Source organism: Callionymus lyra, chromosome 1 (genome assembly GCF_982586985.1).
Source record: "Callionymus lyra chromosome 1, fCalLyr1.hap1.1, whole genome shotgun sequence".
Classification (NCBI taxonomy): domain Eukaryota; kingdom Metazoa; phylum Chordata; class Actinopteri; order Syngnathiformes; family Callionymidae; genus Callionymus; species Callionymus lyra.
In genome coordinates this window covers 52,588,267-52,608,080 of record NC_141818.1, presented here as the reverse complement: position 1 = coordinate 52,608,080, position 19,814 = coordinate 52,588,267, and the positions used below count along the sequence as shown (strand labels likewise).

General features: G+C 40.5%; 1 protein-coding gene across 2 annotated transcripts in view; it reads left to right on the top strand.

Moving 5' to 3' along the window:
- sema6a (sema domain, transmembrane domain (TM), and cytoplasmic domain, (semaphorin) 6A) overlaps window positions 1-19,814 on the top strand; it is a 192,981-nt gene that overhangs the window by 158,073 nt on the left and 15,094 nt on the right. The window contains exons 17-19 of one of the 2 annotated variants that reach the window (XM_087812398.1): window positions 2,249-2,307; window positions 5,035-5,055; window positions 8,654-8,815. In XM_087812398.1, coding sequence (XP_087668524.1) covers window positions 2,249-2,307; window positions 5,035-5,055; window positions 8,654-8,815 — 242 coding nt within the window. The remainder of the gene's footprint in view (window positions 1-2,248; window positions 2,308-5,034; window positions 5,056-8,653; window positions 8,816-19,814) is intronic. The other variant, XM_087812406.1, reaches the window with a different exon arrangement.

The following is a 19,814-nucleotide window of genomic DNA, read 5'->3' as shown; positions in this document are numbered from 1 at the left end:
GGGTGAGATCGCGGAGGTCGAGGGTGAGATCGCGGAGGTCGAGGGTGAGATCGCGGAGGTCGAGGGTGAGATCAGGGAGGTCAGGGGAGTTCGCTCGGATACATCAGTGGATTATTCGTTTAAAGCAGTTTGAAAATCGACTTCCTAATATGGAAGAATTCCGTAAATGGACAGAACGGTGTTCCTCAGGGATTCGTCCTCGTCACTCTTTCCATAAATATACATCACAAGTACGACTCGAAGCACGAGAACGTTCAAGCTCCTGTCAAAACCTGGAGTATGAGCTGCTTAGCAAGAAGGTTGTTGGTGCGATTCCAGCTTGAGGAAGGAGTTGATTGATTGATTGATTGATTGATTGATTGATTGATTGATTGATTTATTGATTGATTGATTCTGCCTTATTAGTCAGCAGATCACAATACAAGTAAGTGATAGTACAGTACACATAATACAAATAACAAAACAATAATTAAAAAATAATGAAAAACTAACGAGGTAATAATAATTATTAATCTAAATAGAATAAAAAAAATATATATATTAAATCTAAAAAAAAAGAATTGACACTGTTTCATGAAGCTTCATCAACACATCACTACCATCTAGTGGACTCTGAAGACAACGACACTGTTTTATGAAGCTTCACCAACACATCACTACCATCTAGTGGACTCTGAAGATAATGACACTGTTTCATGAAGCTTCATCAACACATCACTACCATCTAGTGGACTCTGAAGATAATTACACTGTTTCATGAAGCTTCATCAACACATCACTACCATCTAGTGGACTCTGAAGATAATGACACTGTTTCATGAAGCTTCATCAACACATCACTACCATCTAGTGGACTTTAAAGATAACAACACTGTTTCATGAAGCTTCATCAACACATCACAACCATCTAGTGGACTCTGAAGATAACGACACTGTTTCATGAAGCTTCATCAACACATCACTACCATCTAGTGGACTCTGAAGATAATGACACTGTTTCATGAAGCTTCATCAACACATCACAACCATCTAGTGGACTCTGAAGATAACGACACTGTTTCATGAAGCTTCATCAACACATCACTACCATCTTGTGGACTCTGAAGATAATGACACTGTTTCATGAAGCTTCATCAACACATCACTACCATCTAGTGGACTCTGAAGATAACGACACTGTTTCATGAAGCTTCATCAACACATCACTACCATCTAGTGGACTCTGAAGATAATGACACTGTTTCATGAAGCTTCATCAACACATCACTACCATCTAGTGGACTCTGAAGACAATGACACTGTTTCATGAAGCTTCATCAACACATCACTACCATCTAGTGGACTCTGAAGATAATGACACTGTTTCATGAAGCTTCATCAACACATCACTACCATCTAGTGGACTTTAAAGATAACGACACTGTTTCATGAAGCTTCATCAACACATCACTGGTATTCTGGTACAATATAAAATGTGACCTCTAGGGAAATTAATTTGTTCACCACTGAGAGGTTAATCTAACATTTTACGTAATAATTCAAAAGAAACTAAACTACTGAGCGATGACATACCTCTGCCAAGGAACTCCATTCACAAGACTAATTGACAAAACTTCATCAACATCACTGGTATTTTGTTGAAAAGAATGTAACGTGTTAGTTGAAGGTCATGTAAACGTTTTAATATTTGATAATATTTGAATATTAACAAGATCGTCAGTCTGTGTTCGGGCTTCAATATCTGATCCAAGTACAGTCGCAGCGACTCAAACATCGACAGCTGGACATTAGATCCGTGAGCAGATCAGATCAGCGATCAGTTCTTCAATCAAACCCTCGGTCATCGTCTCGTGGAACCGTGTCAAAACAAACGTGTAGAACATGTTCCGAGCCGAGGGAGCCGAGGCTTCACGGCGACTGTGAGAAGCTGTTGTGCGTGACTGTGATGCTGCTCGACAGGCGCTCGTTTCACAGACCGTCTGCTGGTCTTTCAGGACGAAAACAAGGTTGCGTGGAGACGTCTCGGGCGTCGCCGCCACCGGGTTCGGTCTTACGTCATCGACGACCTCTTATCTCTTATCTAAAAAGTATGGTTTTTGAGATCCTGGAGGTCTTTGATCCAGAGTAAGATTCCTTCGTCGGCCAGGATGTGATGCTCGCGAGGATGTTTTTCCACTCTCTCTCCTCCTCGCGAGGTGAGCCTGGAATGTTTTCAGCCGCTGACCATGATGTCTCTGTTCCCCCGCAGATCAGCCTTTGAGCAGGACGTGGAGCACGGCAACACAGATGGCCTGGGCGACTGCCAAAGTAAGCAGGCGCTCTTCAATCCCATCCTTCCTTCGCTGCTCAACCCCCCGACTATTCCTCTCTTCTCCGGCTCCCTCTTCGCTCTCCTTCTCACCTTTTTCTTCCCCATCTGTTCCACCCTCACAATCCTCCTCTTTCAGCCGTTCGCATCCATCTGTGCTCTTCGTCACTCGCCCTCTTCTTTGCCCTCGCTGACTCCCTCGGTCCGTCAGAGACTCACCCGCGACTCACCCGCCAGGATAGAGACGTTTTCCTGTCGCTTCCCTTGTAACATAACATGGAATATTCCACTTGATGAAGTCAGACTTAAATCCACGTCTGTTCTTAAAAATACATGTATTTTCAATAACTTAGTATAGTAGTAGTAGTAGTGATGTGTTGATGAAGCTTCATGAAACAGTGTCATTATCTTAAGAGTCCACTAGATGGTAGTGATGTGTTGATGAAGCTTCATGAAACAGTGTCATTATCTTAAGAGTCCACTAGATGGTAGTGATGTGTTGATGAAGCTTCATGAAACAGTGTCATTATCTTCAGAGTCCACTAGATGGTAGTGATGTGTTGATGAAGCTTCATGAAACAATGTCATTATCTTCAGAGTCCACTAGAGGGTAGTGATGTGTTGATGAAGCTTCATGAAACAGTGTCATTATCTTCAGAGTCCACTAGATGGTAGTGATGTGTTGATGAAGCTTCATGAAACAGTGTCACTATCTTCAGAGTCCACTAGATGGTAGTGATGTGTTGATGAAGCTTCATGAAACAGTGTCATTATCTTCAGAGTTCACTAGATGGTAGTGATGTGTTGATGAAGCTTCATGAAACAGTGTCACTATCTTCAGAGTCCACTAGATGGTAGTGATGTGTTGATGAAGCTTCATGAAACAGTGTCATTATCTTCAGAGTCCACTAGATGGTAGTGATGTGTTGATGAAGCTTCATGAAACAGTGTCATTATCTTCAGAGTTCACTAGATGGTAGTGATGTGTTGATGAAGCTTCATGAAACAGTGTCATTATCTTCAGAGTTCACTAGATGGTAGTGATGTGTTGATGAAGCTTCATGAAACATTGTCACTATCTTCAGAGTCCACTAGATGGTAGTGATGTGTTGATGAAGCTTCATGAAACAGTCTCATTATCTTTAGAGTTCACTAGATGGTAGTGATGTGTTGATGAAGCTTCATGAAACAGAGTCGTTATCTTCAGAGTCCACTAGATGGTAGTGATGTGTTGATAAAGCTTCATTAAACAGTGTCATTATCTTCTGAGTCCACTAGATGGTAGTGATGTGTTGATGAAGCTTCATGAAACAGTGTTATTATCTTCAGAGTCCACTAGATGGTAGTGATGTGTTGATAAAGCCTCATGAAACAGTGTCATTATCTTCAGAGTCCACTAGATGGTAGTGATGTGTTGATGAAGCTTCATGAAACAGTGTCATTATCTTTAGAGTCCACTAGATGGTAGTGATGTGTTGATGAAGCTTGATGAAACAGTGTCATTATCTTCAGAGTCCACTAGATGGTAGTGATGTGTTGATGAAGCTTCATGAAACAGTGTCATGATCTTCAGAGTCCACTAGATGGTAGTGATGTGTTGATGAAGCTTCATGAAACAGTATCATTATCTTCAGAGTCCACTAGATGGTAGTGATGTGTTGATGAAGCTTCATGAAACAGTGTCATGATCTTCAGAGTCCACTAGATGGTAGTGATGTGTTGATGAAGCTTCATGAAACAGTGTCATTATCTTCAGAGTCCACTAGATGGTAGTGATGTGTTGATGAAGCTTCATGAAACAGTGTCATGATCTTCAGAGTCCACTAGATGGTAGTGATGTGTTGATGAAGCTTCACTAAACAGTGTCATGATCTTCAGAGTCCACTAGATGGTAGTGATGTGTTGATGAAGCTTCATGAAACAGTGTCATGATCTTCAGAGTCCACTAGATGGTAGTGATGTGTTGATGAAGCTTCATGAAACAGTATCATTATCTTCAGAGTCCACTAGATGGCGTCTCTGCACTATTTTCCTTAGTTTTGAACAACTGTTCTAATGAAACATCATTTTTAAACTGATGGTGCCACCTACTGACCTCTGAAGATAACGACACTGAACGATGACATATCTCTGCCAAGAAACTCAATTCACAAACCTGACAAAACAATAGAAACTTTGGCAAACCTAAAACCTATTAAGGGATCAGGATTGTTTATGTTTTTTGTTTTTCAAAAGTCCACCATTACGTTTTTCTGGTGGTGAGTGACGGAGCTGGGCGGCCAAGCAACAGTAGTACGAAGTTCGAAATTCTTTGACATCATTTCAGAACTTCTTAAGTTATTATTTTCCCGACAGACGGGGAAATACGATAATCCCAAGATCGAGACATAGAAGCTTCGTAAGAAGCTTTTAGAACACTCTAGGCTACAAGAATTCATTAAAAAACATCATCAGTCTTTTACTTCCTGTTAGGGAATCTTTGCTAAATCAATATTTAGTTTGTCGTGTAAACATTTCGTCCACTTGCGTGATTGACTTCGACGTCCCTGCTTTAAAACATGGTGTCATTAAGTTGTTCTTACGTCATCAATACTGTCATGGATGGATCGTCTGACTTCATCACTGGACTCTAGCAAAGTCGATTTATTGTTACGGTAAAAGTCAGAGTGATTAGCTTGAAGCTAACGCTAACACGTCTCTTCTTCCTCTTCTTCTTCTTCTTCCAGATTCCTTCGTGGCTCTGAACGGTAAGTAACCTCCCGTCAGCATCCGTCAAATGAAAGCAGCATCTCTTTAACTGTGGCCACGCCTCCTCGTCTACCGCCATCAATCACGGCCTCTCCGGGAGATGAAAACTCCGCCCACTTCTTTAACGGGCGGTTATTAACGACCCGAGGCTTCCAGTGAATTGAATCCGCGCTTCTTTCTTTTTTTTCCGACGGACGTTCAGTCCATTTTATCGCAGCCGCGAGTGATTCATGCTCGATCTGTTCCAGTTAATATCGCGTCCCGTGCTGTTCACGAGGAAGGAATGGAAATCATGGCTGGAGATGATGAACTGAGTGAGGCCGGTGTCACCGGGTGACAGTCAGGAGAGAATATACACATAATCTGGACTTTTTAGGTTGAAACAAAAGGCTAAAAAAATGGTCAAATGTTTTATACTATGAATGTTTTATTCTTATGGAAGTATATCAGTGTCATCAGAATATTGAATGATTGAATTTAACGTTTCAAAACTTTATTTAAATGTTGTTTTTGATTTAACAATTTAAGCATTTTTAAATTAATCAATTTGATTTATTTGTAAATGGAAAGGTTGAATTTATTTTTTATTGAATAACTGAGTTTAAAAAAATATATATTTTAAAAATGAATTAAATGTTTTTACACATAGATTTTGATATTGTCATTCAAATAATTCAGAAATAAATGTTCTATATTCAATATTTTTTAATTCGTAGTCTTTTAAATTCAATATATAAATGTCGGTATAATAGAGAAACCAGACTAAACCAACAGAGCACCGAGATACTGGATCCAACTTTTAAGCCAATCATTGGACGCACAGATGATCTCTTGACGACTTAGAATCTCATGACCCAGTAGCTTGTGATCTGTTGGTTTGGTCTGGAGTCACTATTATACCAACAGTTTTATACTGAATTTAAAAGACTTTGATTCAGAAACTTGATTTTTTTTTAATTATTGGAATTAGAATAACAAACCCTGTATTTGTTGATATGCATTGACATGTTTTTAAATTAATGGATTTTATTTATTTGTATATGGGAAGGTTGAATTCCTTTTTTATTGAATAATTGTGTTTAAAATATTTATATATATATTAAAAATTAATTGAATGTTTTTACACGTAGAATAATTCAGAAATAAATGTTCTATATTCAATATTTTTGTCATTCCTAGACGACGTAGAATCTCACGATCCAGTAGCTCGGTGCTCTGTTGGTTTGGTCTGGTAACTCTATTTGAGTTAGAAACTTGATTTTTGAATGATCAAACTCTATGTGTATTTTTTTATTTATTAAAATATACAACATAAAAATAAATTCAACTTTTCAATTGAAAACCAAGTTTGAAAAGTTCAATTCAAACCAATCAATCTTCTCTTGACACTGAAACACTTCGATTTTCTCTAAAAAAAATCTCAAACTTTCTCGCCTCGTTTTCATCAAACGCTTTCCATCCCATAATAATCCCGTTAATACCGATCACACGTCAAACAGTGTCACAATCAGACTGCGGCGCTTCCTGATTGACGCTTTATTTTTCCCCTGATAATGATGATAAACAGACGAGATTAGCCTGAAGCTACGTCGCTCTCACATCAACACCTGCATCTTTTTTTTATCTGATGGGATGAAGAACACACTTGTTTTTCAGCGTCTCCCACACACACACACACACACACACACACACACACACACACACACACACACACACACACACACATATTCCAGCTGCCAGATCAAAACAGGCAGATCCATACTGAATGACAAGAATAGATATTCTGATCTTCCTCCAGCTCAATCCCTCCGAGGCCGAACCCCTGCTGAGACTCTCCACGGTTTAGGAGATCCAGGGTCACGGAGGAAGCATCTGTGTTGGTGTGCGTCTTCCACGCCGTCACACACACACACACACACACACATTGAACCACATCCATCTCACTGCCAGTGTGTGATATGGATTTAAGATAAATAAACGTCCTCTCGTTCACTCCAGAGGAGACGTTATCGCCCCCTTTTTTTTTTTTTTTAATCCTCCAGGAGGATCCGGCTCCATCGGCGGTCGTGGTTTCGAACCCCCCCCTCCGTCCCAGCACGCCAGGGGAGGCTCCCGGCTTGTATGTGTGTCACCCGCCCGAGCCGCTCTCCCCCCTGGCGGCGGGGGGATGAATTATAAAACAGGCCTGTCACACTAATCTCTCAGCCTCGGGCCACTAGTTAAATAAATCATTTTAATGATTGCCGCGCCGCACGGTAGCGGGGGAGCGAGGAGAGCCGGTGTTGTGGCGCCGAAACACGTGTTGAAGGAGGCGCGTCTGCACACGCGTGGAAGGAAGAGGTTTGATTAAACGCAGGGATTACGGAGGACGAGGAGGACGAGGATGTCGGAAGAGGATCCGACGACGACAGACTCGTTTCTCCACCTGATTGGGTTCAGATCGACCGAGAGTCGAGACGTTCGGTCACACGTGCTTCCATTAGCTTGTTAATCACATTAAAGCAGAGTTATTTAAACACCGCTTTACTAAAGTGCTAATTAAAACCAGCACTAGTTTCTTTTCAGATTCAACAAAAAAAACAAAAAAATATAGGAGAAAAATCAACTTGACTAAGTCGTCCAAAAATATAAAATTATTTAACAGTAACTTCATTACATTATATGTTTTTACTAAATTTAAAAATTCAAAAAAATGTGAATAATTGATTAATTAATGATGCTGAATGTAAAACAAAGGTTTAATTTCATTTATTATGGTAAGAGTTTGCAAATAACTGCATTAGTTCAGTTGAGTGCAACACAATTAATTGAGATATAATTGTATGTTTTAATCTAATCTAATTATTTACTAAAAAATAACTTAAAAAATAACTTAATATAATATTATATTTTATATAATATATTATATAATATAATTCTAAACTCGTAAATGTTGACATAATGTCAGGAACTTTTCATTTTTCATTTAAAAAAACATAAAAAGGTGACAGAACACACGCCCACCTAACTTACGGTGCCAACAAAACGGTGAACTCCCATGATGCCTTTCTTCCCATGCCCGTTTGGTCGCTACGATACTGTATTTATATTCAATGTCGTTATGGCAACTGTGATCGACGGCTGTGATTGGTCGGCTGGGCGGCAGAGCATAACAGGATCCGTTCAGATTTAAAATAAATAAATAATAAGCCATTAATAATAATAATAATAATAAAAAAATAATAATAATAACTTCTTCATGGACTTTGTTTGATTTAGGTTTTCTTTAAAAAGACGTAAGTAACCCCTGAAATGAGCTAAACTCTAGACCTACTGTGTCCATGACAAAAACATGACACCTGTCACTCAAGACCTGTCACTTCAAAGGAGTCGTAGCAAGAATGCGAGGAAACTGCTTGAAAGGAAAGTCGATCCCATGACCTTCGCATCAAAGGTCGACGCCCTCACGGCGAGGAACCTCAGAGACCGACAGGAACCTGATTGGAGGGAGGGGGCGGAGCCTCCGTCCTCTCATGTGCTTTGTTCATTTTGTTTTTACCCCACCCTCACCCCCCGTCCGTCCGATAGCGATAGTTTAACCTGCGTTGTGTCTGACAGGCCATCATCACCCTCATCACCACACGCTCTCACTGCCCACCTCGGCCCTCCCCGAGGGGCCCCTGGGTCGGGGCCGCATGGTGGAGCAGAAGGACACGCCCATGACCTCAGACAAGGGGGAGGAGCCCTTCATGGCCGTGCCCTCTCACCCCGGAGCCAATGGTAAGCCTTGGAAAATGCAACAGTCACTCGGGTCCATTGTCACCTGTGGGAAGGGGGGATGAAGGAGGGAGGGAAGGAGGGAGGGAAGGAAGGGAGGGAGGTTTATGTAATTGAGATTTACTGCTGCCTCGCTGCCTCCAGCTGACGAGGTGAACAGATAGAAGATCACTTCCCCTCCGGGGGACAAATTGGCTCTTACTGTGCACATAAACCCTTCGCCAAATAGAGCGCACACCTACCACGCTACACACACCTACCATGCTACACACACCTACCACGCTATACACACCTACCACGCTACACACACCTACAACGCTACACACACCTACGACGCTACACACACCTACCACGCTACACACACCTACCACGCTACACACACCTACGACAGTACACACACCTACCACGCTACACACACCTACCACGCTACACACACCTACGACGCTACACACACCTACCACGCTACACACACCTACGACAGTACACACACCTACCACGCTACACACACCTACCACGCTACACACACCTACCACGCTACACACACCTACCACGCTACACACACCTACGACAGTACACACACCTACCACGCTACACACACCTACCACGCTACACACACCTACCACGCTACACACACCTACCACGCTACACACACCTACGACAGTACACACACCTACGACGCTACACACACCTACCACGCTACACACACCTACCACGCTACACACACCTACCACGCTACACACACCTACGACAGTACACACACCTACCACGCTACACACACCTACCACGCTACACACACCTACCACGCTACACACACCTACCACGCTACACACACCTACCACGCTACACACACCTACCACGCTACACACACCTACCACGCTACACACACCTACGACAGTACACACACCTACCACGCTACACACACCTACCACGCTACACACACCTACGACAGTACACACACCTACCATGCTACACACACCTACGACAGTACACACACCTACCACGCTACACACACCTACGACAGTACACACACCTACCACGCTACACACACCTACCACGCTACACACACCTACCACGCTACACACACCTACCATGCTACACACACCTACCACGCTACACACACCTACCACGCTACACACACCTACCACGCTACACACACCTACCACGCTACACACACCTACGACAGTACACACACCTACCACGCTACACACACCTACCACGCTACGCACACCTACCACGCTACACACACCTACCACACTACACACACCTACCACGCTACACACACCTACCACGCTACACACACCTACGACAGTACACACACCTACCACGCTACACACACCTACGACAGTACACACACCTACCACGCTACACACACCTACGATGCTACACACACCTACCACGCTACACACACCAACCACGCTACACACACCTACCACGCTACACACACCTACGACGCTACACACACCTACCACGCTACACACACCTACCACGCTACACACACCTACCACGCTACACACACCTACCACGCTACACACACCTACGACAGTACACACACCTACCACGCTACACACACCTACCACGCTACACACACCTAAAACGCTACACACACCTACCACGCTACACACACCTACCACGCTACACACACCTAAAACGCTACACACACCTACAACAGTACACACACCTACCACGCTACACACACCTACGACAGTACACACACCTACCACGCTACACACACCTACCACGCTACACACACCTACCACGCTACACACACCTACCACGCTACACACACCTACCACGCTACACACACCTACAACAGTACACACACCTACCACGCTACACACACCTACGACAGTACACACACCTACCACGCTACACACACCTACGACGCTACACACACCCACCACGCTACACACACCTACCACGCTACACACACCTACGACAGTACACACACCCACCACGCTACACACACCTACCACGCTACACACACCTACCACGCTACACACACCTCGTTAAAACACACAACATCCCGACGAATCCATCACGGCGAGCGAGCCCACCAGAGATGTAATATCCAGACCATTACACCGGCGCGTGGCGTGTTTACTTCCTGAAAAGAAGCCTCGCCGGCGTGACATTGAACGCGTCGTCGTGTTAACAACCTCCAGGGCGACGCCGTTCACGCCTCAAGGACGGGCGAGGAATCAGAGAGAGAGAGGGAGGTCGTCCATGTTTTATTTTTTCTCCCCCGTTAATAAAACACATTGTGAGGTAACGTGAGCCGAGTAAATCATAAACGCTATTTAGAGCAGGCGGCGTCTGGACGACCCCGAGATATTGATCAGAGGGAGGGAAAGAATGGAAGGATCTCAGTGGCAACGTTTCAAATGTTGAAGCATTTATTGATTTATTGATTAATTTTAAATTGAATTCAATGATATGTGAATTGAAAAGATGAACATTTTTTGTTATAATTCATTTTAAGAAAATTAAAATTAAAAAAATTATTTTATTTAATATTAAGGGTTTGATATTCCTATTTGAATAATTTAAAAAATATATAATAATGATTTTTTTTATTATTAATGTAAAATATTTTAAATGCAATGTATATTTTTTTTTATTATTAACAGTTTGATATTCCAATTTAAATCATTTAAAAAATACATAATAATAGTATTCCTTTATTTATAATTAATTAAAATTATTTAAAATGCAATGTATTTTATTTAATATTAAGAGTTCGATGTTTCTATTTAAATTATTTTTAAATTATATAATAATAGTATTTTTTTTTTTAATTAATTTAAAATATTTAAAAAGCAATGTATTTTATTTAATTTTAAGAGTTTGATATCCCTATTTAAATACAAATATATATATATATATATATATGTATATATATATATATATATATATATATATATATATATATATATATATATATATATATATATATATATATATAATAGTTGTTTTTTATGATTGAATTAAAAAAATGTTATATTTTAAAAAAATATTCAATTGTTTTTACACATAGAATTTGATATTTTAATTGAAATAATCCGGAAATAAATGTTCAAAATATGATATTATTTAGATTGATTTAAAAATATATTTTATTTAGAATTTTTGGAATTACAATATAAAACTCTAATACACTTTTTAATTCAATTCATTTAATATAGAAATTGTTGAATTACTCGGTCTGTGAAAAACTTAAATGCTTAAAAAATAAAAACATTTCACTGAAAAAAAGTTAAGTTTCAACATTTAAAACGTTAAATTCATATTTCTACTGACACTGACGAAGACGAACTATTGCGGTAAAAAGAGAATCTTCTGGCGAGCGCTGGACCAGCAGGAGGCAGCAGGGCGGCAGCAGATCTCCGCACACAATGGCCGCAGACACACCTCAAGCATGCACGTGGCCGCCATCCCATAATGGCCGGCGCTGTTGCATTTACCTGAGCAGGTGTGGCTCTCACGCCGCTCTGGGAAATGCAACCATATCACATCTTCAAAGCTGTTTCTTGTTCTCTCACTTTTGTTGATGCACTTTTGTTGTTGTGTTGTTTTTTTATTTACCCATAATGCCATGGTGTATTGAAGCGTGGGTCGACACATTTATAACCATGAAAAAGTATAATTGTTTTAAATATCAAACACTAAATTTGTGGAGAGATATTTCAAAAGTATCATTCCTTTTACTTCAGTACATTTTTACTATATTGAAAAATAAACACAGTACTCAAAGAAAACATAAATATTGTTTATCATTAAAACAACATGCTAACCCTTTAGCATTTTAGCTGTATTAGTGATTTAATTTTAGATTAATTATTATAAAAAATAAAGATTAGATTTAAATTGTATCTAAATTAAATACATAGAAATTTAAATCTAAAAAGTACCCAAATGTTTAATAAGTAATGAGTTTAAGGTTATTTCAGAAGCTAGCATTGTTAGCATTTTAGCTGTATTAGCGAAGTTGTCTTTCTTTTTGGATCAACAAAGAAATAATTTGGCACATTTTGTTTAAATTTAATACATGGATTTTCAAGTCCAGTAACAGACTTCAATGTTTAAAGAAAGTAAAATGAGAGGCTAAAGCAGAAATAATAAGCTAGCCCTGTTAGCATTTTAGCTTTATTAGCGATATTGTCTTTTAATTTAGATCGGTAAATATATTCATTAATTAAATTTCGTTTGAATCAAATACTTGAATTTTTAAATAAATAAAAACTGACATTATTGTTTGAACAAATAATGAAATAAAATAAAAATAGCCCTGTTAGCATTTTAGCCGTATTAGCGAAGTAGTCTTTCTTCTTGGATCTATAAAGAAATCATTTGGTACATTTTGTTCAAATAGAATACATGTATTTTTAAATCCAGAAACAGACTTAAATGTTTAAAGAAAGTCAAATAAGAGGTTATCTTACAAATAGGAAGCTAGCCCTGTTAGCATTTTAGCTTTATTAGCGATATTGTCGTTCATTTCGGATCATTAAAGTTATGATTTAGATACAGTTTTATTTAAATTAAGTACAAGGAGTTATGAATCCAGATTTGGACTTCAATATTTAAATAAATAAGAGGTTGTATCAGATACAAATGTTGTTTATAGTCTAAAACTAAACTTGTTAATACACACACTTGTATTCACACATTCAAGAAACACAATCGCATCACATAAAGACTCACATTTATACGTGTTTTTGTTGAGTTATCTTTGTCTCCGTAACCACGGCCTGAATATACCATTGTGCGTCTGATGCCTGTTTATTTCCTGACGTTTGTTGTTGTGTCTGACATTCTGCACGGCTGCCTTTTATTTTGCCTGTTTATAAAGCGGACTTGAAATCCTCCTTCTGTGGCTGCTTTGATGGTATTAAGCACAATTCTGCGCCTCCTACGGCGTCGAAGCTTCTCCAGCATGTCTGATCCGACACTTCCCTTCAACATCGTCCTCCGTCTCCTTCCTGTTCCCTCGACGTCCACCTGCGCCAGGTGTCGATGCACTGTGAACACTTTGAGAATTAGACCTTAACTTAACTTAGAAGAAAACGAAAAATATAAGCTGAAAAATACCAGTTAGTTATTTAAAATGATTCATTTGCTGCGAAGACGTTCAGGATATTTCGTCATTAGTGATCAAAGAAACTCTTAATTATATTTAGTGTCTGAGAGTCGTTTATTTTACTGAGTGAATTTATCGTCTCGTACCATCGATCATTGAGAAAATATATATTTTTTAAATATCCCTTTAATGTCGGGATTATATTTACAGACTTTTAACTTCAGATAAAAACAGTAAAAATACAAGACGTGGCCAGAAAAAGGTTGTTTTTCACTCATTTTTATTAGTTTACACGTTTATTTTTTGACAAAACGTGACAAAAACAAAGAAAATACCATCTTTAAAAAAACAAAAAAACATCTTTAAGACAGTAATAATCGATAGTACAGAAAATAAATAAATAATTTATTTTTAAATAAATAATGAATTAAAAAAGATATTACTTTGAAAATCGGATGCTAGTCTTATTTAGCAATTATTTATTTATTTGTTAAAATTCAATACATTGATATTAATGTCTAGAAATTGACTTAAATGTTTTAATAAGTAATAAATTAAAGAGGATTTTATAGCTGAAATAAGATGCTAACACTTTTTAGCACTTTAGCTCAATTGGCAATAACATTGCTTAGTTTAGTCAAATATTATTCAAACACATTTGTTTTGGGGTCTTCAGGTCACCTTGACCCTTCGATAAATGACTCTTCGTGCTAAATGTTTAAATATATAATGAGGTAAATGAAAGGTTATATCATAAATAAGAAGCTAGCCCTTTTAGCTTTTTAGCTGCTTTAGCGTTGTTGTGTATTTTTGTTGATGTTAAAAAACTAATTGAATTAAAATTAAATTCCAGAAATAGACTTAAATTTGAAATGAATAATACATTTAAAAAGAGGTTGAACAAGAAAATAGATGCTAGCGCTTTTAGCATTAGCATAGCTTTATTAGCTGTCATATTTTATTCTAGATAAATAAAGATATGAATCAAATACATATTGTTAAAATGGAATAAAAATGAAATTCTGGAAATAGACTTAAAAATGTAAATAAATTAAGAATTAAAAAAAGAGGTTGTACCAAAAATCAGATGCTATCTCTTTTAGCATGTTAGCTTTATTAGTGATGTAATCTTTTATTCTAGATAAATTAAGATATGATTCAAACACATTTTGTTTGAATTAAATAATAATAACATTTCAGAAATAGACTTACATTTTGAAATAAATTATGAATTAAAAAAGAGGTTGTACTAAAAATCAGATGCTAGCTCTTCTAGCATATTAGCTTTATTAGTGATGTCGTCGTTCATTCTGGATAAAAAGAGAAAAAAGGTTAAATCCACGAAGAACTCGAGCTTGTTTTTTCGCTCTATTGCTCGAGAGGATCGAGGGTTCGGATAAATCCTGTAAACAGAGCCATCAGTGCGTTATTTGCCTCTGAATAATATTTATTTGTCGTCGATACATCGAGACAACATTCATTTTTCCACACAAACCAAGGAATAATTCTCAAAGTTTCACAGTCCAGTCACAGTGTTTTTGTCGTCCGTCCTCCTCATCCTCACCGTCTTCATCCTCCTCCTTCCTCCTCCTCACCGTCTTCCTCCTCCTCCATCATCTGCTGCCATTGTGACCAGTCCACCCCCCCCACAGGTCATGTGACTGGCATGTTCCAAGGCTCTACCTTTACAAATGTATTCCTGAATCAGAAAATGTTCTTCCTCCCCCTCCTCACCTTCTCCTCCTCCTCTCCTCCTCCTCTCCTCCTCCTCCATCACATCTCCTCCAACCAGTGTCGTATCGCTCCACCCCTGTCCAAATGAGCTCCCCTTCGCTCCATCCTCCCTCCATCCTCCCTCCATCCTCCCTCCTTCCTCCCTCCATCCTCCCACCTCTTCTTCCCTCCATCCTCCCTCCATCCTCCCTCCTTCCTTCCTCCTCCATCCTCCCTCCTTCCTCCCTCCTTCCTCCCTCCTTCCTCCCTCCATCCTCCCACCTCTTCTTCCCTCCATCCTCCCTCCATCCTCCCACCTCTTCTTCCCTCCATCCTCCCTCCATCCTCCCTCCATCCTCCCTCCTTCCTCCCTCCATCCTCCCTCCATCCTCCCTCCATCCTCCCTCCATCCTCCCTCCTTCCTCCCTCCATCCTCCCACCTCTTCTTCCCTCCATCCTCCCTCCATCCTCCCTCCATCCTCCCTCCATCCTCCCTCCTTCCTCCCTCCATCCTCCCTCCTTCCTCCCTCCATCCTCCCTCCTTCCTCCCTCCTTCCTCCCTCCATCCTCCCTCCATCCTCCCACCTCTTCTTCCCTCCATCCTCCCTCCATCCTCCCACCTCTTCTTCCCTCCATCCTCCCTCCATCCTCCCTCCATCCTCCCTCCTTCCTCCCTCCATCCTCCCTCCTTCCTCCCTCCTTCCTCCCTCCATCCTCCCACCTCTTCTTCCCTCCATCCTCCCTCCATCCTCCCACCTCTTCTTCCCTCCATCCTCCCTCCATCCTCCCTCCATCCTCCCTCCTTCCTCCCTCCATCCTCCCTCCTTCCTCCCTCCTTCCTCCCTCCATCCTCCCACCTCTTCTTCCCTCCATCCTCCCTCCATCCTCCCACCTCTTCTTCCCTCCATCCTCCCTCCATCCTCCCTCCATCCTCCCTCCTTCCTCCCTCCATCCTCCCTCCATCCTCCCTCCATCCTCCCTCCATCCTCCCTCCTTCCTCCCTCCATCCTCCCTCCTTCCTCCCTCCATCCTCCCTCCATACTCCCTCCATCCTCCCTCCTTCCTCCCTCCATCCTCCCACCTCTTCTTCCCTCCATCCTCCCTCCATCCTCCCTCCATCCTCCCTCCATCCTCCCTCCTTCCTCCCTCCATCCTCCCTCCTCTTCTTCCCCCCCACCACCTCGACCTGTAGCCGGCGCCTCATATTTATGGCTTCATTACAGCGGCGACGCTGGAGCGAGAGAGAGGAGAGAAGGATGGAACCGCGGGGGAGAGAAAGTGAAAGAGACACATGATAAGGATTTATTAAACAGAACAAGACAATAATGTGGCGGCGAAGGTTTTGGACGAGAGGGATAAAGAGATAGAGAGCCGAGGAGGAAGCAGCCCAGAGATGTTGCTGCTGTTCGTCTTTCTTTATCATCATCGCTGTCGCTGTCGTGACAACAAGAGTATTGAGGATCACAATATTTGTGTAGCAGTTGCTGTTCGGTTGTGTTTCCAGGGAGAGGTTAGAACTAGTGATGTGTGGATGAAGCTTCATGAAACAGTTTTGTTATCTTCAGAGTCCACTAGATGGTAGTGATGTGTTGATGAAGCTTCATGAAACAGTGTCTTTATCTTCAGAGTCCACTAGATGGTAGTGATGTGTTGATGAAGCTTCATGAAACAATTTTGTTATCTTCAGAGTCCACTAGATGGTAGTGATGTGTTGATGAAGCTTCATGAAACAGTGTCATTATCTTCAGAGTCCACTAGATGGTAGTGATGTGTTGATGAAGCTTCATGAAACAATTTTGTTATCTTCAGAGTCCACTAGATGGTAGTGATGTGTTGATGAAGCTTCATGAAACAGTGTCATTATCTTCAGAGTCCACTAGATGGTAGTGATGTGTTGATGAAGCTTCATGAAACAGTTTTGTTATCTTCAGAGTCCACTAGATGGTAGTGATGTGTTGATGAAGCTTCATGAAACAGTGTCTTTATCTTCAGAGTCCACTAGATGGTAGTGATGTGTTGATGAAGCTTCATGAAACAGTTTTGTTATCTTCAGAGTCCACTAGATGGTGGTGATGTGTTGATGAAGCTTCATGAAACAGTGTCATTATCTTCAGAGTACACTAGATGGTAGTGATGTGTTGATGAAGCTTCATGAAACAGTGTCATTATCTTCAGAGTCCACTAGATGGTAGTGATGTGTTGATGAAGCTTCATGAAACAGTGTCATTATCTTCAGAGTCCACTAGATGGCGTCTCTGCACTATTTTCCTTAGTTTTGAACAAATGTTCTAATGAAAGATCATTTTTAAACTGATGGCGCCACCTACTGACCTCTGAACAACATGACACTGTTTCATGAAGCTTCTTCAACACATCACTATTTCTTACCTTTTCCTGGAAACACAACCGAACAACAACTGCTACACAAAAGTAAGAGTCAAATTCCTACGATGTTAGCGTCCATCAAGATTGTCGCAAAACAATTTAAATAGTTAAACTTCAAGTTACTATAAGAAATAAGTTGGAACCTTCAGTGGTGGAAGTTTTTCCTGTGATTAAAAAATGTATTTCCGTGAAAATCTCTAGATAAGTAAGAAATATTTTTCTCCGTTGGCACTTGAGATGCGTTTTCTTCCTTCACTTGTATGGCCTCACGTCGCTGCTCTTTGGACATGGTTTACGCGAGTTTCATTCCCACTTCTTTATTGTCGCTATACAGCATTTAAATGTGAGAGAACTACATTTTCCTTTTGTCATTAAAAGAGTATAAAGTAGCAAGCAAGGTATAGAGTGTTTTGATGTTGAATTTATTGATGTTGGAATGAGCTCCTCGTCACAAATGTCAATTCTTTCTTCCATGTTAAAATACCATCAGCGACAGTTGGCGTCGACAGTAGGTTTTGTAGTCTTGCAGGCGTGGGTTCAGTTCTTTCTAGTTCTATGACCTCCGTGTGTGATATCCAGGTCAGTAGAATCTTGAGTTGATGTTCTACAACTTTTTATTACTGGTTATTGTTGTCGCCTTAAAGCTGAAGTCAAGTTCCGAGTCAAAGTGGGACACGTCGACTCAGGCTCTCAACCATGAGTGGAATTGTTGGCGTGTTTTGTCCGGCGCTGTGGATCGTCCGTGTATTTAAACAACATGATCTTCTGGACATGATGGAGCAGCACCGCGAGGGGCTTTGACACGCATCATTACTCACTTTCCATCAAGTGGACAAGAATCTTTCAAGTGATTTATTTATCTCGCCGGGAATCTGAAGGAGCCTGAAGCGAGACACGTCCGACCAATAGGGAACAACCTTCACGTGTCAAACGCTACTTTGTGACTAGTTAATCAGAAATGTTTAGAAGCGACTGAATACTTTATTTATCTTAGGCTCCTTAGTACAAATCTGTGAGGCTGATTAATATTACTCCAAGAGTCTTTGTAGTATTAATCCATGAGGCTCTGTAGTAACTTCTTACTATCGGATATCATACATATCTATCCATCTATCTATACTATAACGTTTTAGTACAATATCTGCAAGGCTCCTTAGTATTACTCCGCAAGGCTCCATAGTATAACAAGGCAATGAGGTATTACTTAATGAGGCTCTGTAGTATAACTCTGCAAGGTTTCGTAAATGTATCCACTAGAATTACTAGTATTACTCTCAAGGCTCTGTAGTATTACTCTGCCAGGCTCTGCAGTATTACTCAATGAGGCTCCAAAGTATTACCATGTGAGGCTTCGAAATATTACTCCGCCAGGCTTCGTAATTGTATCTGCGAGATTCCGCGCTATTACTTAATAAGGCTCCTAAGTATTACTTTGTGAGGCTTTGAATTACTACTCCACCAGGCTTTGTAACATTACTAAGTGAGGCTTCGTAAAATTACTCTGCAAGGCTCCGTAGTATTACTCAATAAGGCTCGTAAGTATTACTTTGTGAAGCTTCATAATATTACTCTGCCAGGCTTTGTAAATTCTCTGCAAGGCTCCATAGTATTACTCAATAAGGCTCCTAAGTATTACTTTGTGAGGCTTCATAATATTACTCTGCAAGGCTCCATAGTATTACTCAATAAGGCTCCTAAGTATTACTTTGTGAGGCTTCATAATATATTACGTGAGGCTTTGTAAAATTACTCTGCGAAGCTTTTTAATATTACTCTGCAAGGCTCCATAGTATTACTCAATAAGGCTCCTAAGTATTACTTTGTGAG